Here is a 26,007-nt window from a genome sequence, read left to right on the forward strand (position 1 = left end):
TTTTAGTGCATTATTGACAGGTGTTAGGCTTGGATTAGCTTCCTTAACAGCTGTTAGGCCATTTAGATTGCCTTTAAACCTGTTTTTGGGCTCATCTGGGTGGGTTTTGGACTTGGCTCAGGAGAGAAACCCAAGGCTGGTAAACAGTCCACATTGAAATACTGTACATGGTAAAAGTACCCCAATATACGATACCCCGCCTAATGATGGGGTTTTACCTAACCAGTTAGATAGTTAAACCAGGGTATACCTATACAACCATCAAACATGGCTGACAGTGTAAACATTGAGAGATCTGAGTTCCCAGGATTTGACAGTGAAACAAGTGTGATGGATTTAATTAAAATGTTGATTGTGAGAATTATTGAACTAGAAAAGAAATTGGAGGATTGAGTATCGAGAAAAAAGCCTGAAATAACCGAAAACACTATACAGAGTCTGATACTGGCCATTGAAAAGGCAAACCAGGAGATTGAGAATTTAAAACGAGTAAATATTGAATTAAGGAGAAAAGTAGAAGAAAGTAGTAACAAAACAGAGAATGTGAGTAATGTATTAGAAGAGCAAAGGCAAAGTGGGCACATGTGGAGGAAGAACAGAATGAAGTGGTCAGCTTAAGGAAGAAAGGGAAATGAACAAGAAAAAAATGGAAGAAAATATACCGTTAGTGAAAATACAGTATTGAAGAGGGAAGAGAAAATAGTGAGAGAAACTGTAGAAAGATACAGATGTGTGGTAATATTTGGAAACAGCGAGGAGGAAGAAAAGGTTAGATCTGTGAGATTCGAGAAAGACTTGAATCAAGTGAGAAAAATGTTGGGCAAGATCGATCCTGAAGGAAGCAGGTGGGAAAAAGAAATTGAGGAAGTAAGGAGAATAGGGCTGTATAAGAAAGGGGAACCAAAACCAATGAGAGTTAAGATGTCATCAGAAAGTGTGGTAAATGACATACTGTACTTAAAGTGACCTAGAAACTAAGTAAAGAGGCAGGAATGGAAAATATTATAACAAGATTGAGACGTGACACTCGCACAGGTGAAGAGTGCTGTGAAGAGGCTGAAAAATGGGAAAGCAGCTGGGGTTGATGGGGTGTATGCAGAGATGCTTAAATGTAATGAAGAGAGTGGCATGAAGCATTTGTTTGAGATACATAAGAAGGCATGGATGAGTGAAACTGTGCCTACAGAATGGAAAATGGCTGTGATTGTACCCCTGTACAAAAATAAAGGTGAGCGAAGTGAGTGCAAGAATTATCGTGGCATAAGTTTATTGAGTGTGGTAGGGAAGGTATATGGAATAATTATTATAGAGAAATAAAAGAAATATCAGAAGTCCTACTGAGTGATGCACAGGGTGGCTTTAGGAGTGGCAGAGGATGTGTGGACCAAATATTTGCAATGAGACAGATAGTAGAGAAGGCTTGTGATAAGGACCATAAGGTGTTTATGGCATTCATGGATCTGGAAAAGGCACATGACAAAGTGGACAGAGAAGGTTTGTGCAAAGTTTTGCACATGTATGGTGTAGAGGGTAAGCTGCTAGGTGCCGTCAAGAGTTTTTATGATGGTAGTGAAGCATGTGTAAGGGTTAATGGGCATCTAAGTGATTGGTTCATGATTGGTGTGGGCATGCGACAAGGTTGTGTGATGTCCCCATGGTTGTTCAATATATATTTGGATGGGGTGATGAGAGAAGTAAAAATATGAGTAATGGAGAGAGGGATGGCATTGGTAATGACTGGTGATAGATGGAACATCTCAAATTTGTTGTATGCTAATGATGCAGTTCTGCTTGCAAGTACTGGACAGGAACTTGGTAGGCTAGTGCAGAGTTTTGCTGATGTGTGTGAGTGTTGTGCCTTGAGAGTAAATGTAGAAAAGAGTAAAGTGATGGTTATTGAGAGGGAAGGTGACTCCCAGTGCAATGTAGCAGTGAGTAGAGAGAGACTGGAAATGGTGAGAGAGTTCAAATACCTTGGTACAGTAGAGGAAAATGTGCAAAAGAAGTGGAAAGTAGAGTGACACAAGGAAGAAAAGTAGCTGGTGCAATGAAGGCCTTGATAAGAAACAGAGGCTTGAGTGTTGCAGCTGCACGAGGCTTACAGGAACGAGTGTTAGTGCCAACTTTAACATATGGATGTGAGTCTGTGGTGTGGCATGAAAATAATAAGTCAGGAGTAAAAACAGTGGAGATTGGACTGTTGAGGAATGTATGTGGAGTACAGAGGGTAGATAGGATACGAAATAATGTGATTCGTGAAAGATGTCGAGTGAGGAACTCGGTGGACACCAGAATCATAGAGATTGTACTGAGATGGTATGGTCATGTGGAGAGAATGGATAACAACAGAGTGGTGAAAAAGGTATATCTGAGCGAATTTGAAGGAGGGAGGAGGCGAGGTAGGCCAAGGAGAAGGTGGAGAGATATGGTGGATGAGTGTGTGAGGAAGAGAGGTTTGGAAGTTGGTGAGGCTAAGGAACTGACAGGAGATCGAGCTGGCTGGATGAATGTTGTGAGGAGAAGTGCATGATCAGGGATTTTGACACCCCTTTTAACATGGCAGCATCTGGATTGACTCTATCAGATATGATTATGTGAAGCTACATAACGTGGTGAATGTTTTTGGTGTATCCAATAGAGCCAGGATTCCAGGGGCTTGAATGATGAGTGAATGGAAGCATGGCCCATTGGATTGGGCAAATTTGGGCTGTCTGGACATTGCTACTCCCCACCGTGCCCTAGGGTGGGAAAAGAGGTCCAGATGATGATGATGAAGATTTGAATGAAGAAGAAAGAGAAGTTTTAAAATCTTTGAAGAAACAAGTTAAGGAAAAAAATTAATGGACCACAGAGGAAGAACATAAATTTTATTTTTAGAGAGTGATGGATATGAAAGTAAGGAAGTGGTATGGGAGGAAGTATAAGTGAATGAAACAAGGGGGATGGTTGTGAATACGAAAAAGAGAAGAATGAGTAAAGATAAAACTGGGGCAGTAAATCTAAGTATCATGTAAGGTAATGTAGATGGTTTACTGTATTATCTAAGAAAGGGGAAATTGGAGACTGTGTGAATGAAGAGAAACCTGAAATTGTTTGATTGGTGGGGGTTAAATTGCCCTGAGATGTTGATACAAAGGATGGAACAATAATATTTGAAGGAAAGGTAGAGAAAGCAAGTTTGGGGGAGGTGTAATGATTCAAACCCTTACTGGCCTAAGAACAAAAAATATAGAAATTCAAAAGACCACAGCTGAACTGTTAGGAATGGAAATAAAGGATTGTACAGTAGTGGAGGAAAAAAGAGCTGTAATAATATTTTGTCTCCCCCCCCCCAAACTAGGGCATGGGCAAAAGATGATTATGAACAGTTAATAAGAGCATCCATTATAAAGTTAATGACGTTGATTGAATGAAGAAATAGAATAATAATCATGGGAGATTTTAACAGTAAAGAAGTTAATTGGGAAAGTATGGATGCTGGGAACAATGAGGAATCATGGGGATGTAAATTGATGGAATTGGTGATGGAAAATATCTTAATTCAATTAATTAAAGAAAACACAAGAAATAGAGATGACAAACCATCAAGGCTCGATTTGGTATTCACAAAGGACCCAAACAGTGTGAAGAACAGAACCTACCAATGCCCCTTTGGTAAAAGTGATTGTCTGGTTACTGAGATGGAAGTGGTGGGAGTATGGGAAGGAGAAAAATATGAAAAACACAGAGCAAATAGATACAGTACAATTATGGGAAGGCAGACTTTTCTTCCCTGAGGAACTTTTTCCAAAATGTAGACTGGAGTAAAATGAATGGGATCACAAATCTATCTGTCTGTCTGTCTATCTATCTATCTATCTGTAGCTCAACACCCTAATCCTACAAAGGGTGGCCACAGACAAAATGCCTCCAAGTCACTCTGTCACCTACCATTTGACTGCCCTCGCCCCAACTCATTCCCCCCTCCCTTATATACCTCTCAACTCCATCCCTCCACCTCATCCTCAGTTTCCCCTCCCTCTCCCTCCCTCCACTTCACATACAGTACACACACCCTCTTAGTCAGTCAGTCATTCTCCATTCTCTCCACATGTCCAAACCACCTCAGTGTCTATCTCCTAATTTTCCCAGTCATATCCACATCCACCCCACAACATTCTTTCACTTCTTTATTCGTCAACCTGTCCCTCCATGTCACTCCACATGCTCCTCTCAAATAACTCATTTCCACTGCTGTCACTCTTGACTTTTTCCCCTCTAGCAAGGTCCACACCTCGTTTCCATACATCAGGGTAGGGTAGGCTATGGCACACCTAATGTCTGACTTGGCTCGTATCTCTGACTGGGGTAAAAATAATATGGTTGTTTTTAATGCATCTAAGACTCAGTTCTTACACCTATCAACCCGACAAAATCTTCCACAGGTATACCCACTAATGTTTAATATTCAGCTTAATCCTGCATCATCCTTGAACATGGTTGGGGTTTCATTTACTCGGGACTTATCTTGGAAAGATCATATTACATCTCTTGTAAAATCTGCTTCCAAGAGATTGGGTGTGCTAAGCCGACTCCGCTCTTTCTTTACCCGTGCACAATTGTTGACTCTACACGGGTTTTATCCGCCCCTGTGTGGAGCACAACTCTCATGTGTGGGGAGGCTCCCCACATACAGCTCTTCTCAATAGGGTGGAGTCAAAGGCTTTTCGTCTCATTAACTCTCCTCCTCTTACTGACTTCCTTCAACCTCTGTCTCTTTGCCGCACTGTTGCATCTTTATCTCTTTTCTATCACTACTTTAATGGTCACTGCTCCTCTGAACTGTCTGCTTGCATTCCTCCACCTCTACGACGGGCGCGTAGCAACCGTCTGGCAGCAAACTCTCATCCCTTTTCTGTCCAACTCTCTAATGCAAGAGTTAACCGTTACTCCCAGTCTTTCATTTATGCAACAGGTCAGCTCTGGAACTGTCTCCCTCTGTCTGTATTTCCTGCTGCCTATGATCTCCAGTCTTTCAAACGCAGTGTGTCCAGGCATCTCAAAATGATCGGATCTTGAATTTGGCTCTCTATTGTATTTTGTTTTTCTCTTGGAGGGAACTGTTACTGCGGGCTCATGGCCTTTGGTTCCTTCTTCCTCGCATTAAAAAAAAAAAAAAAAAAAATGTAGTGACTTCTTAACTTCCATACTCACCTCCCTATTTCTCATCACCACTTTCAGTGAACAAACAACCTTCCTTCCCTGCTGTACCCTTTCAAGCACTTCATCCCCCAAACTTCCATCCTTACTCATCACACTACCCAAGTACTTGAATGCACTCACATTCTCCATATCCTCACCATCCAAGCTCACTGCAAACTCTGTGACTTCATTCCTCTCAAACACCATAATTTTACTCTTGTTTACATTCACTTTCAGATTCCTCTTCTCCATTCACCAAACCTTGCAACTCTCATTCATCTTCACTCAACAATACTGTATCATCAGCAAACAGCAACACTGGAATCTTCCAAATCTCACCTTCATTCATTAGAGCCACCCCCACATCCACTGCCCTACCTTGCATCTCCATGACAACCCCATCCATGAATATATTAAACATCCATGGAGACATCATACATCCCTGTTTTAGTCCCACATTTAGATCAAACAACTCACTCAGCTCACCATCCACTTACACCATAGCCCTAGCTTCCTTGTACATACTCTTCACAGCACTCAGTAATTTCCCATCCACTCCATATATTCTTAATACCTTCCACATACCTTGCCTATCTACTCTGTCATATGCTTTCTCCAAGTCCATGAAAGCAGCATACACTTTCTTTCCCTTCTCTAGATACTTCTCCACTAAACATCATAGAACAAATATCTGATCTACACACCCTTTTCCCTTCCTAAATCATCCTTGTTCTTCTCCAACTAACTCCTCTGTTATATGCCTAACCCTAACACAATAAGTATTCTACCTTATATATTTCCAGTCACACTAAGAAAGCAAATACCCTTGTGGTTACAACATACTTCTCTTTCTTCTTTTCCTTTGTATGAAGGAACAATTATACCTTATTTCCAGTCCTCTGGAACCCTTACCTCTGCCCAAGCCAATCTACACAACTTCCATATCCACTTCACAAAATGTCACCCCCATACTTCAGCATTTCACCACACGCATCATCAATTCCTGGGGCCTTTCCCATCTTGATCTTCTTCATTGCTTCAACTACTTTTGCCCTAATGATCTCTTCCTCCCTCCTCTCATCTCTTCTTCTCCTGACCATTCCCCATCCACTTATACTTGCACTGCTCTCACTCTCTACATTCAACAAATCCTCAAAGTGCTCCTTCCATCTCTTAATTTTCTCTCTCTTCTCCACCAACAATCTACTGTATTATTCCCATCTTTCACTCCCCTGCTATTTCCCCTTTCACACTGTCTTTCTTTACCCCCTTCCAAAACAATTTCTTACTCTCCCTCTATTTCACACTCAGATTCCTCCCAAACTCTTCATCCACTCTCTTCTTACTCTCCGTCACCAATCTCTCCACCTCCCTTCTCCTGCTCACATATACCTCTCTATTCTCTCTCTCATCTTCTACCCTACCTATACTTTGCTAGCCAGTCACTATATGCCTTCTTCTTTTGTTCCACAGCTCATGTCACCTCATCATTCCACCATGCTGTCCCTTGCACACCCCTGCATCTCCTCCTTACTCCACAAACCAACTCGCACACTGTGCCTATCTCTTCTGTGAATATCTTGCATACTTCTTCCACCCCTACCATCAGCTCTAACTCATACCTTCCCAATGTTTCTTCCCCTGAGCTCTTATACTCTGCCATTTTCTCACTGTCTTGCAACTTCTCCATTCTTTTCACAGGAGCTATTTCCTCCTGTGTTCCCTTCATCTCTTTACCCATTTTCTTTGCAGTCATACCTTGGTCATCTCTAAGTGATGGTCCAAGATTCCATTCCCCCACCCTCTCCACACTCTTGCATCCAACACTTGTCTTCTCATTCGCTCATCCACACACATGTAATCTATCATTGCCTTTCATTCAACATGTTCACCATCCATCCTCCTCATGATTCTCCATGTATACCTGCAGATCATCTTATACCGGAAGAAGGTGTTGGCTATTGCCAACCCCTTACTAGCACAGATGTCCACCAAAGCACTACCATTCCCATCTGCTTCAACTGGCACACCTCAGTAACCAACCAGTCCATCCACTCATACATTCCCAACATTGCCATTCATGTCTTCATTCAAAAACACTCTCTCGTTCCCCTCAGACTTATCCATACATGCTTCTACACTCACCCAAAACTGATCATTCACTCTTGCCATTTGGTCCTCTGTCAGCGCATACGCACATACAATTGCCCAAGCTTGTATACTTACTTTCATCCTCACCCATACAATCTTTGCACCCAATGTTCCATACTCTCGTATATTCTCCTTCCACTTCTTGCTTATCATCAGACATACTCCCTCTATTGCCCTATCATTCTCATTAATTCCCACATATATTCCTAAACAATACTCCCATTCTCTCACCCTTTTACCTTTCCATTTTGTTTCAGTCAATCCACATACATCCACACTTGCATCCTCTAGCACCTGAACAATCTCTCTCTCTTTCACTTCATCATTCACTCCTTTCACATTCCACGTTCCCGTCCTTAGAATGTCCTCTGTCCATCAATATATGGTCCGTCCTGGTCCGAGGCGCTGTGTTCGCCTGTTTAGTTACTGTAGTTCTTTTTACGGGGTGGGGCACTAACCCACCACCAACTCTTTTAGACGCCTCATACGACAAGCAGGGATATTGGGGGAGTTTTCTTGAAACCCCCCTACCCCCAGGGTGATCACAAATGCTGATGAAAAATACAAGTTTTTGATAGAAGTATATAATACAGGAGTTAGTAAATATGTCCCAAAATTTTCCACAGCAGTGGAAAGGAAGAAAGCATGATTTAACAACAGATGCAGAATGGCACTTGAGGCAAGAAAAAGAGCATGGCCTAAAGTGAGAAGAAGGTATAGTGAAAGGGCTTGGGAGGAGTACAAACAGGTAAGAAATGAATATATAACAGTGCGAAGTTTGGAAGAAAGGAAATATGAAAAAGATATTGTAACTAAATGTAAAAAAAGAGCCAAAACTACTTTATAGGTTTGTAAATGGTAGAATGAAAGTTAAGGACAGTATAATACAATTGAGGGATGGAGATGAAACTTACAAAAGAGAAGAAGAATTGTGCGAAATAATGAACAACAAGCTGCAGTCAGCTTATGTGTAGGAAGAGGAATTTGGGGAACCTGAAATGGAACCCAGGATGATGGGAATGCAAGAAATTGCAGTTGACATGATTGAGGTGTTACAATTGATTAGGGACTTGGATGTGAGGAAAGCAATGGGATCAGATGGTGTGGCTGGATGGATCCTGAAAGAATTTGCTTACCAATTAGTTTGGTCTATTTATGTCATCATTAAGAGCTCTGGAAAATGGACAGTTACCTAAAGACTGGAAAAGAGCAATTGTTGTGCCAGTCTTCAAGGGAGAAGGTAGGGAAGATCCACTCGTTTATAGACCTGTATCATTTACTAGTGTTATTTGTCAAATCTGAGAAAATTATTAGAAAAAGATGGATAAAGTATTTAGAAACAGATGAAGTGATAACACCTTGACAATTTTTTTGGGGGGAAGGAAGATCATGTGCTACTAACCTATTAAGTTTCTACAGTAGGGTAATAGATGTCATACATGAGAGACAGGGATGGGCAGATTGTGTCTGTCTTTATCTCAAGGAAGCATTTGACAGGGTGCCCTATAAGAGACTGCTGTGGAAGTAGAAGACGTTTGGAGGGGTGCATGAGAAACTATTAAAGTGGATGGGAGATTATCTGATAGGAAGGCAGACGAGAACAGTTTTAAGAGACAAGGTTTTACAATGGAGAAATGTGACTACTGGAGTACCCCAGGGCTCTCTCTTAGCCTCAGTAATCTTTCTGATATATATAAGTATTTCGCCAAAAGGTTTGAATAGTTACATGAGTATGTTTGCAGATACTGCTAAAATTATGAAACATTAAATGTATTGATAGTTGTAAAAAACTGCAAGCGGACTTGGACAAACTCCACAGCTGGAGCCAAACTTGGAAAATGGATTTCAGTGCCAAGAAGTGTCATGTATTAGAAATGGAAATGAGTAAAAAAGACTGCACTGGACATGTAAAATGGGCAATGAGATAATTAGTAAAAGAAAAGATAAGAAGGACTTGAGAGTGATTATTCAGGATGACTTGTCACCAGAAAAGCATATAGACAGAATCATTGGAGGCTTTTATGGCTTATTGACCAGCATGAGAGTGGCTTTTAATTATATGGGCGAGGAAATGCTGAAGGAGTTGATAGTGATTATGATAAGACCAAGACTGGAGTATGCGGCTATGGTATGGTCACCTCATTTGAAGAAGTATAATGATAAACTGGAGAGGGTTCAATGGATGGCAGCAAGGGTGATACCATGCTTAACCCATACCATACCAGGCATTTCTGCAATTTTATACCCACCCAATCCCAGACCAAAAACAGAAAAAAATTTTATTGCATAAAACAATCCAAAAAGACATCTAAATCATGGAAAAGCAAAAAAAAAGTACTCCTTATAGGAGAAATAAGTGCAGGATGGCCATCCATCGTGCTTCTAGCCCAGTTTCCCAAGCCGTGAGCTACGTTTTCTCACCCAGCTGGGCGGGATGAGAGAGAACGGTGGAGGAGAATGGGGGAATCCCCATTCTCAATATCCTTCTCCATTGGCTTATATTCCTCCCCAGAAGAGTCATCCAGGTCTTCCTCTTCTATAGAATCACTAAATGATGGGACAGAGGGTCCATGTGACAGTTTCAACCGCCTCCTTCAGCCCTGGGAGGCGGAAAAATGACATGACTTCCGCAACATTCTGACACTGTGACGGACAGTGGCACACTGATGTTACCCAGCCACGCAGAACCAAACTCATTGCTACAAGTGCTTGTGAACAGTGTTGCCAATTCATTAAGCTACTCTTTAGCAAAAAATTAGCTAGGTTGAAGCAGTCAGAGACGAGCTACAATACGCGAATTTTGCTGTCGGCACCATTACGTCGCTGGGATTACTTGAGACGTTTTGTACTGTCGGCACCATACCGACGGCGGGATTGTAGGGTTAAGGGAACTGACCTATGAGGAGAGATTGGAAAAAGTGAAGTTACCAACACTGTGTGTGAGAAGGGAAAGAGGTGACTTGATCACGATGTTTAGAAATGTAAGAGAACTGGAAAGGGTGAATAGAGTGGATCTTTTTTTGTTGGATGATGGAAGAAGAAGAGGTCATGACTTCAGGTTAAGGAAAAGTAGATGTCTTATGCCCGTAGTCTTGAAACTGAGGGCAGGGTTACCCTCCCCGCACCCTGCTCGAGGTGGAAACTCACACCTTCAATGTGAGTGGTAATCTTGAAAGCGTGAGAGCGTACCCCTTCGTGTGGGCTGGCGCGGCAGACAGTTGGTAACGCTGATTTGTTTTACAATTTACAATCTTAAAATAGAAAAAAAAGCATTTGACCTTTTCTGAGATTTGCATACAATATAATCTCTTAATGATAGTAATTTTTACTTCTTTTATTATTAAATACTGGCATTTGTTCTTGAATACCCTGTATAAGAGTATGCATACAGGCTTTGGAGAACTTGTACCATAGGAAAAATTCAGTGTCAGACTTAGCTTCAAACGGGTTCCTGCGGTCAGTAATACAGTAATCCTGTGAATACGCCTTGGCTGGTCATACCGATTTTGACTACATTTCTGCCCCAAATTCTTGTTTTTGCCATTTTTCCCCCACAGAACCTTGGAATCCCACCAGTCCCCAAAGACATTTGGGAGCAGAGATTAATTTGAAAACTGTTGATGAGCACCAAAAATAGAGGTCACATTTATGCAGATAACACCAAAATTCACCAGAAAAATATATTGCCAAGCCAAAACAAAATAGTTCAGACTTATAAAAGTTTACCAAATGCAAACATGAGCCTTCGAAATTCAAACTAACTGGCTGTGCATGATTTGTTAGTTTAGGTGGTACTCGGCCATTCTTTACAGTAGGAATTATTTCATGAACAAATCAAACTACAGTAATTACAGAAGTATCGTGCATGATACTAGATAAACAGCTTGGTAGAAATAGTGAAAAATAAGAAGTGGATACAGTACCTCATTGTTGTTTTCACCTCGTAGTGAATTAACCATCTCCAGAGAAGTGGTGAAGTCTTTTAAAACGATAAAAATGTTAAACACAAATTTTTTCTCTACACAATGTTTTTGTCATTAAATTGAAACCCATCTCACACACCATTGGGTTCTTTAAATTCTCCGTAGTTTTTGCTGCACAAGGCTGCTATAATATGATGAAGGGGGATGCAAAGGGGTGTTATGAGACTCCCCGCGGATTCCAGTACTACGCTGTGGTAATCCTCTCCCATTTGCAGGGGAACGCTCTTCCTTTCATGCGTTAAGATTACCAAAAGATTCGGATAGGAAAAGGTGAACGCCTGCCCACAGTTTAAGACTACGGCCATTAGTGATCTTAAAAGTTTCAGTTTCCCTAATAGAAGCATAGGTATTTGGAATGACTTAGACGAAGAGGTGGTGCAGGCAAAAAACATTCATATGTTTAAAACTAGATTAAATAAATGTAGATATGGAGACAGGACAACATGAGCTTAGCTCAGTTCCTGTATACTACAAATAGGTAAATATATGCATGCACGCATGCACACACACACACACACACACACACACACACACACACACACACACACACACACACACACACAGGGATTCAATCTAGGCGGACGTGTGACACCGGTGCTCCGTACCAAATCATCACGGCCAGTGGCATTACCTAAATAGTATCTTTGTATGAGTCAAGCTCAGTACCAGGTTAGACTAAATGATTGTTCATTATAGAAAGGAAAAAAAAAAAAAGTTTCAACAAGACTTGTAAAAAGAGGAAATAGAACCAAGACGAAAGAATACGCTGAGTCATCTCTGAGGTTTGTTTAGACTACAACAAGACAGAGATTGTAAGTATATGCTTTGCACTTTAAGTATTGCAAAATGGATACATACTTCAGTAAAACAAATTTGGAAAAGAAAAGGGATAAAGGTAAAAAGCAAAATGATGATTTCTACCAAGAACTGGTTGAAGTAGAGACCCACAATAGACTGGTTGAACGTGTAAACAAACTAGAAATGGCTTTCAAAAATGAAATTGATGAAATAAAGAAGCAGATGCACTTGCAAAAGGAAGAAATAGAAAAACTAGGAAGGGAGGCCAATAAGAAAGACACAACCATCAGTGAACTAACCGTGGAATTGAGTACACTTGGGAAGAAAATGAGTGAAATGGCAAGTACAGTAGTCAATCACGAGAGTCTTATGGAAGAGTTCAAAAATGACACAGAGACAATTAGGCAAGTTAGCAGTCTTATTGACCAGAGCAGTGATATTGAGGAGAAGATAACACAAGTAAATGAAGCTGTGCAAAGCTACAAAAATGATGTAGAAACCACGTATGCTGAAATGGTGAAAGTAAAGAAAGACTTAGAAACAAGGGTGGAGGAAAAATGCATTAAAAAGGAGGTGAAAAGAATAATCCAAAACAATCCAAAGTTAGTCAGAGATTCAGTAGAGATAAACAAATCAATAGTAATCACTGGTATAGAAGAGGATGAAGTTAAAAACAAGATCACAAGAGACAAAAAGGAGATGGCAAATGTAATGAGCTTACTGAAAGAAGTATCAGAGGATATCTGTAGTAAAGACATAGAGGAACACAAAAGGTTAGGGAAATACAAGAAAAGCAAGACAAGACCTCTAAAGGTGACTTTCCAGAGTGTAAACACTGTGGAAGAGATACTAAAAAATGCAAAGAATCTTAAGGAAAAAGAGGAGTTCAAAAATGTATGGATAAAAAGATGCCTAACACAAGAGGAACTGGAATTACTGAAAGAGAAAAGGGAGGAAGCAAAAACAAAAAATGAGGGAAGATCAGAAGAGGAGAAGAAGAAATTTTTTTTACAAAGTAATAGGATTGCAGGTACGAAAGTGGTACACAAACAGGATGGAAGAAAAAGGAGGAAGGTAGTAGAACCATGTCATGACAAGTATATAAACAAGGTGATATGGTTGATGTACTCAAATGTGGATGGAATGGTATCTAAATTACTAGAGATGAATGATTATGTCAGAGAAAATGAACCACAAATAATATGCCTAACTGAAACAAAATTAATACCAAGGATATCAAATGACATACTAAACTTAGAGGAATACAATATATGGAGAAGAGACAGATATTTAAAAAAAGGAGGAGGAATTATAATATTAACTAAGAAAAATCTAAAAGTCAAGGAAATAAAACTAGATATACCATCACAAGTAGAACTGATTGCAGTAGAGATCGACACATCTGAAGGTAAAGTAATTGTAGCCAATTTGTACATGCCACCCAGATCAAACACATGGGAAAGAGACGAATATGAGGACCTGGCAGAGAGTACAATTCAGAGTGTAAGATCATTGCTACATAAAATGGAAGAGAAATCGGAAAGAATTATACTAACTGGGGACTTCAATACAAATATAAATTGGAATACTCTAGATATAAATAGCCAAGAAAGCTGTTGGGATCAAAAGCTCCTGGATCTCGTACAAGAGTTTTTCTTAACGCAACATTTGAGGGAAACCACCAGAAAAAGAGGACTTGATGTACCTTCAGTGCTAGATCTAATATTTACAAGGCAAGAAAATGATATTGACAGTTTAATATATCACCCTCCACTCGGCAAAAGCGATCATGCAGTACTAAATTATAACTTCAGGATAGCATATGACACAGTAAACAGCAATGATAGTTACAAAAAGAGCCTAAACTATAAAAAAGGAAATTATCAAGACCTAAAGAAGTATTTCTTAGAAGTTGATTGGGAAAATGAGCATAGAGGACAAGATTTAAATGCTGTATATAAAAATTTTTGTGAATTTTATGAAATAGGAGTCCAGAAGTACATCCCACAGCACAAAGAAGCAGATAAGAAAATACAGAAATGGTTCAATACGGAATGTAAAAAATCAAAAGAAAGAAGAGGTTTGTTGTGGAATAGATACAGAAGACACAATAGTGAAAGGGCGTATAATAATTACAAACAGGCAAGAAACGACTATACAAGAATAAGGAGGGAAGCCCAAAAACAGTTTGAGGAGGATATAATAAATAAAAGTAGTGATCAACCAAAGCTGTTTTACAGCTATATCAGAAGCAAAACTAAAGTAAAAGATATAATACAATCCATTACGGACGAGGGAATCACTTATACACAAGAGAAAGATATTTGTGAAGCACTAAATAAGAATTTCCAATTAGTTTTTACAGAAGAAAAAAATTTTGAGAGGGACTATGTGGAACACGCATGTCCACACATACTACCAGATATACAAATAGCAGAAAAAGTAATACAGGAAGAGTTAAGTAGATTAGACAGAGGAAAAGCAAGTTGTCCTGATGAAATTTCATGTTGGGTATTACGAGAATGTGCAAAGGAGTTATGTAAACCATTATTTTTAATTTTCAAGAAATCCTTGAGTCAAGGTAAACTACCTGATATTTGGAAAAAAGCAAATATTGTCCCCTTATTCAAGAAAGGAAATAGACAAAATCCACTCAGCTACCGACCAGTATCACTGACCAGTGTTGTAAGCAAGGTATTAGAAAAACTTTAAAGAAAAGCTTGGGTAAATCATCTAGAAGAACACAGTATGATAACAGAAAGACAGTTTGGTTTCAGAAAAGGAAAATCATGTGTTACTAATCTGTTGAGCTACTATGACAGAGTAACAAACACAGTACAGGAAAGGGAAGGATGGGTGGACAGTATCTATTTAGATTTCAAGAAAGCTTTTGACACAGTACCACACCAAAGACTTTTATGGAAACTGTACCATCAAGGAGGAATTCGAGGCAAACTGTTTTGTTGGATGCAAGACTTTCTCATAAAAAGAGAAATGAGGACAGTACTAAGAGGAAACTACTCATCATGGAAAGAAGTGACTAGTGGAGTACAACAGGGTTCAGTGCTGGCACCAATCATGTTTTTAGTGTATATAAATGATATAAACAGTAACACTGGAAATGAGAGCTGTCTGAATATGTTTGCAGATGCAAAAATACAAAGGAGAATTACTAACACAGACTCTTGTAAAGAGCTACAAAAAGAATTAAATAAACTTCATGAATGGAGTAGTACATGGCAAATGGAATTCAATGTGGACAAGTGTCATGTAATCAAGTTTGGTAAAAGTGGAAAAAGACCTGATTGGGATTATAAGTTAGGAAATAAAACCCTATACACATCAGAAAGAGAAAAAGACCTAGGTGTGATTATCAATAACAGACTATCTCCGGCTGACCACATCATCGAGAAGGTACGGAACATGTATACACTGCTTGCAAGTATGAGAACAGCATTCACATACATAAATGAAGACATGCTAAGAAGGATAATAACATCATTCATTAGACCAACCCTGGAATATGCATCAGTAGTCTGGAGTCCTCATCTCAAAAAGCACATAGACAAAATTGAAAAAGTTCAAAGGGCCGCCTCAAGATGGATACCAAGCTTAAGGGACCTAAGCTACGAAGAAAGACTAAATAAACTGAATCTACCAACACTACAGGAGAGAAGGAAAAGAGGTGACATGATAATGCTATATAAATGCATATCAGGAAAGGAGAAAATAGACATAAATGATTACTTAACAAATGGAGAAGCATCAGCAAGAGGACACTGCAAAAAACTGCATAAGAAGACAGGTGATAAAGACGTAAGGAAATTCAGTTTCCCAAACAGAGCAATTGATCAATGGAATGCACTACCGAATGAAATAGTGTGTGCCAAAACAATTCACAAATTTAAAGATGTACGATAAATATGGTTTAAGACACGGGACAGTACGAGCTTGACTCATTCCTGTAAAGATACAATTAGGTAAGAACACATGCATGCATGCACGCACACGCACGCACACTGCTATAATATTACTATATCCGGCTGACCACATAAGTAAGAAAGTATGGAACTTGTATACACTGCATGCAAAAATGAGAATAGCATTCACATACATAAATGAAGACATGCTGAGAAAGATAAGAACATCTTTCATCAGACCAACCCTGGAGTATGCACCAGTAGTCTGGAATCCTCATCTGAAGAAATACATAGAGAAGATGGAAAAAGTTCAAATGACCACTACAAGATGGGTACCAAGCTTAAGGGATCTAAGCTATGAAGAAAGACTAGGAAAACTGACTCTGCCAGCACTACAGGAGAGAGGGAAAAGAGGAGACATGTTTGTGCTATAAAAATACATATCAGGGAAGGAGAAAATAGACATAAATGAATATATAACATATGGGGAAGCATCAGCAAGAGGACACTGCAAAAAAATGCATAAAAAGAGAGGCAATAAAGACCTAAGGAAATTTAGTTTCCCAAATAGGGCAATTGAACAGTGGAATGCATTACCGAATGAAATAGTGTGTGCCAAAATAAATCATAAATTTGAGGAGATGTATGATGAAAATGGTTTAAGACACGTGACAGTACGAGCTTGACTCATTCCTGTAAAGATACAATTAGGTAAGAACACACACACACACACACACACACACACACACACACACACACACACACACACACACACACACACACGTTTTTTATGGTAAAGAATAGGTGTCAGCTCATCAGCAGCCTGATAATGAACCAACTTTAAATTAGGACAAACAGCAATTTATATAGATACATCTGTATGTTTGCTTATCTGTAGTATTTTTATTTCTCAACCCATAGCTCTGCCTGGACATCTACCTGGTGCGAGAGAGCAGTGAGCTGGAGCTGGAGGAAGACCTATTTGCCAAGCTAGTATTTTTGTTCCGCTCACCTGAAACCTTAATAAAATGGACTCGACCACCAGAGGATGAGACACCTGAGGCTGAAGATGGAGACCCTCAGCTTGAGCAGTAAGGGGGTCAGAGTAGTGAGCAGAGAGACCAGACAGAGGACACTTTGGAAGAGCAAGAACTATTAAGGGAATGATCATATTACATTTAAGCACAGTCTTGTTGTGCTTTCTGTTTTATTCTTGCTTCCACCAGGAAATGTTGTTTAACTTGGAAAGAATCTCAGTTAGAGAAAGGGGTTAACCAAGGTCATTTTTAACCCTTTCAATTCAAAAAGTCTAGGTAGAATAAAGATATTTAGAGATAGCAAACATAAACTACAAAAGTTGTTGCTGTTTAGAAGGGATTAAATGATAAGTAAAACCAGTACAGTATTACCTTTATACTTATCATAGGTTTAGTTTACCTTGAAAGAAAGCTTTATTCTTAAGGCCTGACTGATATTATGTAGAGCAGAATATAGCTAAAAGACACGATAAAGTGAGTTGTAATTTTAGGGACTGAGTTTGAATGTAATGAATAGCCAAAATGGAAAGATTGTTTTCGACATTCATAGAGGAAAACAGTAGGATTGCCTGTAATGCAGGTAATTGGTTGACATCAGGATGAGCATAATGGAAATCTGTGTTGTGGAAGACACAGAGCCTATTGAAGCAAAATAAGAAAAAAGACTTATGGTTGACACTATCCTCAGAATCACCCCAAATGACCTCCCAAGCTTGGTATAGTCACCTCAAACTAGCCTGAAATGTGTCAAACAATGATACACACAATTATAAACAAACAATATTGCTGTAACTAACCAAAAGTGTGGAGGTAGACCACGCAATCATTCAGACCATACCATCACCTCACACTATCACACAAACTACATCATCAGCTCACACCATCAACCATCACTCGACACAATCAGCCACACCTTCACCCCATACCACTGAGCCTCCAAGCAGTTACATGGCCCATGCTGTGGGATATATGTTTATGCAGTGGCAAGAAATGTCATGTTTGTACCTACATTCTGTATTGTGATCGATCTAACCTTGTGGAAACTTTTAGAAACTATTTGACTGCCTACTATGTTGCAGGCAATCGGCATCATGGGAAAATGTGTTATGTGTGAACTGAATGTATTTATTAAGCTGATTGACTGGACAGAACACTGTTGGAAAACTATGTACAGTACACATACAGTAAATAGAATACCCTATATAATTTCTGTTGCAATATTGAAATGCACAAGAAGGGTTGGTTGTATGAAGTAGCAAGTTCAATATAGTGCACAATACAGTTATATAGTGATACTTCAAAATCACTGGACATTTCTGTTTTGAGTCAAGCTAACTCTTACCAGGATCTGCAGAGATTATTTTTTTTTAAAGTACAGTACAGAAATTTGTAAGTTTATATCTGTACAGTACCTGGGTGTAACATAGATCCACATGGAGTTTTTTTTTTTCTCCCACAATAGTGCAGACTGCAAAGATATGGTCAGTTGACCCCTGCGGTGCTGATTCTTTGTAAGGAGGTTTGCATCCCGTTAGTCATTGTTCCATAACCAATGGAAATTGTACCTCATATAAGGCTTGCAGCTTGGCATGCGCAGACCTTCATTGTACTTCATTTAAGGTCTGCAGCTCGGCAAGAGTTAAATAAATAAGTACAAGTATATTGATCCTTATTTTTTGTCAAGAGCTTTATCTTTTGTATTTGACAAGAATTATTTAGACAAAAACACACAAAGTAATTTTTCAGTCTTAGGAATGTAATGTCTTATACAGAACATCATCAGTTAGTGATTTTTCCTTTTTTCCTGTCTTTAGAAGGGTGATGATATTAATGAATGACCAAAAATTGAATATCTTTTAAGCAATTATACTGATTCAGAAGCTGCTTATATATATATATATATATATATATATATATATATAATTGTGGTAGGTGGGGGCACTCATCATCCACTCACTCAGTGTAGTGCTGCTGTCGGGTGTCAGCCCTTTCCTCTCCTCCCTTCATTCCATCCTTCCTCTTCTGTCTTTCTTTCCTTCATTCTTTCCTCTTCCTTCTGGCTGTGGGTGACTTTGCACTGAGTGACAAGCCATATGGTTTCCTATACACCAGGAAACTATTTACTACGCTTGCTGGTAATCATATAACCAAATTATGGCGCCTGGTGATTTAGTGGGTAATTGTTGTGCTCCAATCGGATTGAGCCGGTGAAGGTTTATATCCAAGGGATGGTTGGAGTTTATTGCTCACGTTATGCCACTCGGGGATGAGTGAGGCTGATCAATCTCATCTTAAATGTCAGGATCAACTTGCCTAGTCCCTGGCTCCTATGCTCCTGATGGGGCCAAGTAGGATTGGATGATGAATGAAATGATGAATATATAGATAGATAGACAGATAGATAGACAGATATATATATATATAATATATATATATATATATATATACAGTATATACATATATAATGATGTAAGGTGGTAGGTGGGGGCACTCACCATCCACTCACTCAGTGTAGTGCTGCTCTGAGGTGTCTGCCCTTTCCTTTCCTCCATCCTTCTTTTCTTTCATCCTCTTCTGTCTTTCTTTCCTTCATTTTTTCCTTGTCCTTCTGCCTATATGTATATCAATACATCCATCCATCCATCTTCCAATCCTACATTGCCCCATGAGGAGCATAGGAGCCCGAGGCTAGGCAAGTTTGTCCTGACATTTAAGATGAGAGTGACCAGTCTCACTCATCCCTGAGTGGCATTGCATGAACAATTAACCCCAACCATCCCTTGGATATAAACCTTCACCAGCTCAATCCGATTGGAGCGCCGTAATTACCCACTTAACCACCAGGTGCCAAAATTTGGTTATGCAGTTATCACTCAGTGTAGTAAATGGTTTCTTGGTGTACAGGAAACCATTTGGCTTGTCACTTAGTGTAGAGTCACCCAAAGGCAGAATGAAGAGGAAAGAAAGACAGAAGAGGGAGCGTAAAGTCACCGGTAGGCGGAAGGATGAGGAAAGAATGAAGGAAAGAAAGACAGAAGAGGATGAAAGAAAAGAAGGATGCAGGAGAGGAAAGGGCAGGCACCTGAGAGCAGCATTACATCGAGTGAGTGGATGATGAGCCCCCCCCAACTACCACCTTGTAAATATATATATATATATATATATATATACGTGTCAAGTGGGGTTGGTGGAGGAGTAGCGCCCCTCCCTGTAAAACAATTAACTCTAAGCCTTGGCCACCCCGTTTGGGATACATGGCATCTGGCAATGAAGGAATGAATGAATATAGATATATCTATATATATATATATATATATATATATACATATATATATATATATGTATATATGCATGTATGTATGTATGACTTAGGAGTCAGCCAGTAACTGTGTGAGGTAAGCAAATCCCTGTATAGTATTGTAGTTTATTATCAAGATTTCCACAGTGATGCTTTGTACTAAATGGCTGTTTAACTGCTTCAGGTAATAAACTTTGTATTATGTGTCACTGGTTGTAAACTGTTTGGGTATTTGTATGCAATGTAAAAGGAAAAAATGTAAGGTAGCTCTGGAAGTTGTTGTCATTATACATCAGATTTAAACTGTCAGAAAGTCACTGCAGGCAGTACTGAAGCTGACATAAGTTAATATTTTTTGTCTACTGAGACTAAGCTGGGATACACTACTTATGAAAAAAAAATAATAATAATAATAATAATACTGTAGCACTTTTTATCTGTGAAAGTGATAATACAATTTTGAACACGCACAAGAAAAATGGTGTATTTTCTGCAGTTGCTATGAACCTAGTGTGTTTCTATCATGCAGTACAGTACAATACATTATGGTGGTATTGTGTTTGTATTTTTGAGCTAACATACCTCTAAAGAGCAATATAGCTGAATCTAGTGCTTACCGAAGGTATTGTACTATGAATAATGCAATATTTGTGCAGAGGTTTTAATTGTAATGTTCAGGTTTACAGTAGCTTGCAATAGTGCAGTAAATATAAGTATAGTACAGTAAACCCACTGGCTACACAGGCCCCGAATTCATGGAATCTCCATGTGTGCTTGAAAAAAAGCAGTAGTAAGGATCTCTTGCACTGAAAAAGTATCCTGCATGCATGATGGTTCTCTGGAGAGAGGTCCCTGACATGGTTAGTTTTTCCTGCATTTTTTATTCCTTTTTAATTCACTTTTCAATCCATTTTACCCCTTTGTAATAAACTGTGCCTTTAGGGAGCACATCTCTAGTTTAATTTGGGTCATAGAGGGTCTTTGGTAGACAAGCCATAGTGTCGATTAACACATCAGATTTTTATAATGGGAGATGGGTCTTGGCATGTAAGGGTTCTAGTTGCACATAACTCTAGGTTCTGACTATCCAAAGGGTGTGCTTTACTGCTTCGTAAGAAATACAGTACTTTGGTGCTTGTCTGGTTTCAGCCGTGGTCACCAGTCATTTGAAGAACTGAAATGTCTTGCTACAAACACAGTAGAAAAATTATCTTTAAAAATCCCTTACTGGCCAAGGCTTGCTTGAAATAAAATCCTTTCAGTTTACTGTATGTGGCATATTCAGACAAAAGAACTGAAATTATATGATTCCGGTCAAAGAAATTGTGATGCAAGGGTTCTAGTTGCACATAACTTTAGGTTCTGACTGTCTGAAGGGTGTGCTTTACTGCTTCATAAGAAATACTTCAGTGCTTGTCTGATTTCAGCCGTGGTCACCAGTCATTTGAAGAACTGAAATGTCTTGTTACAAACACTGGAAAAATTTTCTTTAAAAATCACTTACTGGCCAAGGCTTGCTTAAAAAAAAAAAGCCTTTCAGTTTATTGTATGTGGCATATTCAAACAGAAGAACAGAAATTTGATGACTCCAGTCAAAGAAATTGTGAGATATGAATAAAAAGAGGACCTACTTATGGGACTGGAAAACTGTTGTTGCTACGTAAGTGGAAGAGCAAATAAATAGGAATGGTGGCAGTACCACCCACTGCCTGAACACAGCAGATACAACATTATGAAACCCACCATTAATGTCACATGACTCCCCAGGCAGAACTGCATGAACTTTAAAACTGATGCCACCATATGACCACCTTCATCTGCATAGGCAAGATTGTGAGCATGTAATATTCCCTTATGGATGCCACAGTACATTAGACTTACTGAATTATCATGACAACTGCTGTTCAGAAATTTCAACATTGCATATGACATTTGATATACCAATGCCTGTTACATCCTCCACTGCCATACCTATCTCATGTCTCGTTGCTGCCAGAACCACACCTCATCCATGAAACTGAAGTGATGATATACACTGACCTGAGAGATTAGCAGATTCGCAAGTCTCTTATGCTTTGAGAGCATATGGGTCCCCCCATCTGCTTCTTGAAATCAGAGACTGTGATCCCTCTTGTGCTGTCCTTTTAGAAGCTGTCACTCCTGAAACTGACTCCTTGCAGAAATAGCCAGATCCCCCACCAGCCTTCCACAGGAGCAGTCTTGCAGAATTATAAGAGTGTAATAAACTCACTCATGCCTCTCTTAAAACTGACCATAAAAACCTAACAGTCAAATGTGGCCCTTTATAGCATTCCCAGATCATCAGGCTAGCCATGGAATTAATTTTATGTTAATGACTGTACAACTTGTGGACATATCCTTTTGTAAATCTGCTTATGATGATGATGTTGCTGTTGTTGCAACCCCTAGTACATCTGGATGTTGACCCAGTAGATTGTGAGAAACCACTTGCATCATGTGGGTGCTTCCAGATGTTTTTTGTTGGGGTAATGCTGAAGGATAATCTGTGTTGTGAGAATGAGGTGCATCAGGTGAAAAAAGTTCATTGTGATGTGATGGACTGCACTACAGTGTGGGCATAGAAGACTGTGAATTATATTTTGTGTTGGCACTGAAACGGTGGAGGGTAATGGCTGCATCACAGTCTGGCTAGCTGGACTTATGTGCCCTTGGGTAGGGTCATATCTGAGGGGCATATGTCCGGTGATATATTATGATGGATGCTGTTAGGCTGGATATTTTGGGTGGTTGTGGTGGGTAACTGACTGTGTGTTTGCATATGTGTGTGTGAAGTGTAGTGTTGGGTGGAGGAGCAGGGATGTTACTGTGGCATTCTGTATAGTGACTTCAGATATTGTTGTTGATCTTTTTTGCTTAACCTCGATGTCTGCCTGGCTAAGCAGATGTGTTTACCACAAGTATGCAATTGTTTCTGTGCAGCTGTCTTAGGTACATCACAGCACATACACAATGTAGGGATCCAATGCCCCCATGTGGTAGACAATGCCTCACCTGGGTCGAACTTGAGTCCTTCCGATGGGGAAGTGCAGGAAAATATGAGGTGGTTTGGCTCTAGGGTGGTTGCTACAGATTCTCCACTTAGGGTGCACAGTGCTGCCACATGTAAGCTCAGCATTATGTACAGACCTATTGAAAGAATGCACAGTTTCTAATACAATATATTAGATGCTGAAGAATGTTTTTTCAGTGAATGGGACTGCTTGAATCTGGCCCCCCCCCCCTTTTTTTTTTTTTTTTTTTTTTTTTTTTTTTTTAATAATAATAATCTGGGGGATTTTATTATGCTTAGAAAAGGCTTCTGGTACTGAGGGGTGGATGAGGGGTATATATCATTCCATCAGTTTGACAGGTCATAAGATGAATAAAGTCATGAAAGTAACAAAAATATCATCATCATCATCTAATCCTATGTCGCCCCATGAGGAGCATAGGAGCCCGGGGCTGGGCAAGTTGGCCCTGACATTTAAGGTGACAGTAACCAACCTCATTCATCCCTGAGTGGCATTATGTGAGCAGTAAACCCCAACCACACCTTGGATATGAACCTGCAGTGGCTTAATTCGATTGGAGCACCTTAATTACCCGGTACCCACTAAACCACCAGGCACCATAATTTGGTTATATGGTTACAACCCAGCTTAGTAAATGATTTCCTGGTGTACAGGAAACCATTTGGCTTGTCACTCAGTGTAGAGTCACCCATAGGCAGAAGGAAGAGGAAAGAATGGAGGAAAAAAAGACAAGAGGAAGGAGTGAAGGAAGGAAGAGAGGAAAGGGCAGTCACCCGAGAGCAGCACTACATCGAGTGAGTGGATGGTGAGAGCCCCCACCTACCACCACAGTAGCAAGAATATACTGCTGTGAGTGAAATAGAGAAATCAGTGGAAGGACACCACATAAAGGTCAAGTAGAGCATAGCACTTTACATCCTGTGAGAGATAAAGAAGGACGAGTAACTGAAGATTACGAGATGCAAGTGAAACCCCAGTAGTCTAGAGACTTCTGCCTTGATCAGTCACTGTAAAAAACTCATCTGCATTAAGAATGAGATACACAATGCATACAGCTCTGCAGCTCTGAATTTCAAGTTCTGGGTTTTGTTGTTGTTGTTGTTCATCAACCCTGGGTTGTTAGGCTGAGCACATCCATCAACAGCAGGCAAGCAATCACCCCTGAAGGGACATCCTTTGCCCTTAACCAATGTTCTCTTGTGCTTGACAGCACCTTGCTACAGCAAAGTGCATGGAAATAAGTGGAGGTTTGGTTTGTGGATGGATGCCACATTTGCATATCTCCACCCAGTTACCAGGGGCACCATACAGAAACAGGCTCCACATCACCCCCTTATCTAGTTACTGTATATGGTTACCACCTAGCATTGTATATAGTTTCATAGGTTACAGGAAATTATTTGGCTTGCCACTCAGTGTAGAGCTGCATGAAGTGGAAAGAAGAGTTATGAGAAGTGACAGAAGGGAAAGGACTTAAGTACCTTAGATAAATGGGAAGGAAGTACTAAGTGGTGTTGGCACTACACCAGAGGAGTGCATGATGGTCGCCATCAACTACCACTGTGGGATTTGTAGTGAAAACATTTTATACACTATGCAAGTCTGAAACCTGGAGTTTGTGTAATTAGTACAGACCTTGAATATTCAACCTTCATCACTCAGATACAATTTGTCACTGAAATTTGTGTGTGGAATACCTTAGAAAAGCATGCCCTTGCCTGAAGGGTTTGAGAAGCAAGTGAAAGGGATTGGTGTAACTTTTGATCATTAGCCTTTACTGTATTATTGTTGATAAATATAATACGTCACTATATTTTAGATCAGATTTATTTCCACATTACTCTGACTCAAACATTCCTCTAATGTAGCTGGTAGTTGAAATGCAAAAATATTATTATGGGGCTTGTATGTTGATACTATGTATGTTTGATGAAATGTTGTACCATACTCATTAAACAGTGTATATACTGCACCATCCTAAGTGAGTTCATAAGTTTAGGGAACTAATGGTTATTCGGATAATTTGCAATACTGTACTGCATCTTTAATGCTTGGAAATGATTTGTTGTTGAACTGTATTTCTTGTTCCTGTACTGTTCTTTGATCCTCACATAATAATGGGGCTTAGAGACTACAAAAACTGTAAGGAATTACTATTTTTCCTGTAGATACTAAGTCTGTTCAGAAAGTGTCCGACCTTAGTCTCCAAAAAAATAATGAATACCTAACTTGTTGAGCCAGGAGCATAGGACACTAATCACCCTCAAAGTGGGACCCTTCTGACGACATACGTAGCCCAGGGTTCTTTCCCCTGCCTGAAACATTTTTCATAGTCGATTTTTGGTATCTCCTGCAAGTGCTTCATCGCATTTGTCGTGATTGTTTCTCTCATCTCAAATCAGGAACCAGTCAGCAGAGTTTTGAGCCTGGGGAATAACCAAAAGTCACACAGAGCCATGTCTGGTGAGTATAGGGAGCCAGCTGGACCTGCAGGATGTTGTGCTTTGCCAAAAATTCCTGAATAAGTTGTGAAGAATGGGCAGGGATGTTGCAATGGTGCAGCTTCCAACTTGCTGTTTTCCAAAG

The 26,007-nt window shown here is 39.7% G+C and overlaps 1 protein-coding gene across 1 annotated transcript in view; it reads left to right on the top strand.

The window, feature by feature from the left end:
- Piezo (piezo type mechanosensitive ion channel component) overlaps positions 1-17,128 on the top strand; it is a 1,050,432-nt gene extending 1,033,304 nt beyond the window's left edge. Inside the window, exon 52 of the mRNA XM_080275143.1 lies at positions 16,955-17,128. Within this exon, the coding sequence (XP_080131269.1) occupies positions 16,955-17,128 (174 nt within the window). The remainder of the gene's footprint in view (positions 1-16,954) is intronic.
- The last annotated feature ends 8,879 nt before the right edge of the window (positions 17,129-26,007 follow it).

The sequence above is a fragment of the Coenobita brevimanus genome, chromosome 60, assembly GCF_032717465.1.
Source record: "Coenobita brevimanus isolate Jiangsu-jjx chromosome 60, ASM3271746v2, whole genome shotgun sequence".
Classification (NCBI taxonomy): Eukaryota; Metazoa; Arthropoda; class Malacostraca; order Decapoda; family Coenobitidae; genus Coenobita; species Coenobita brevimanus.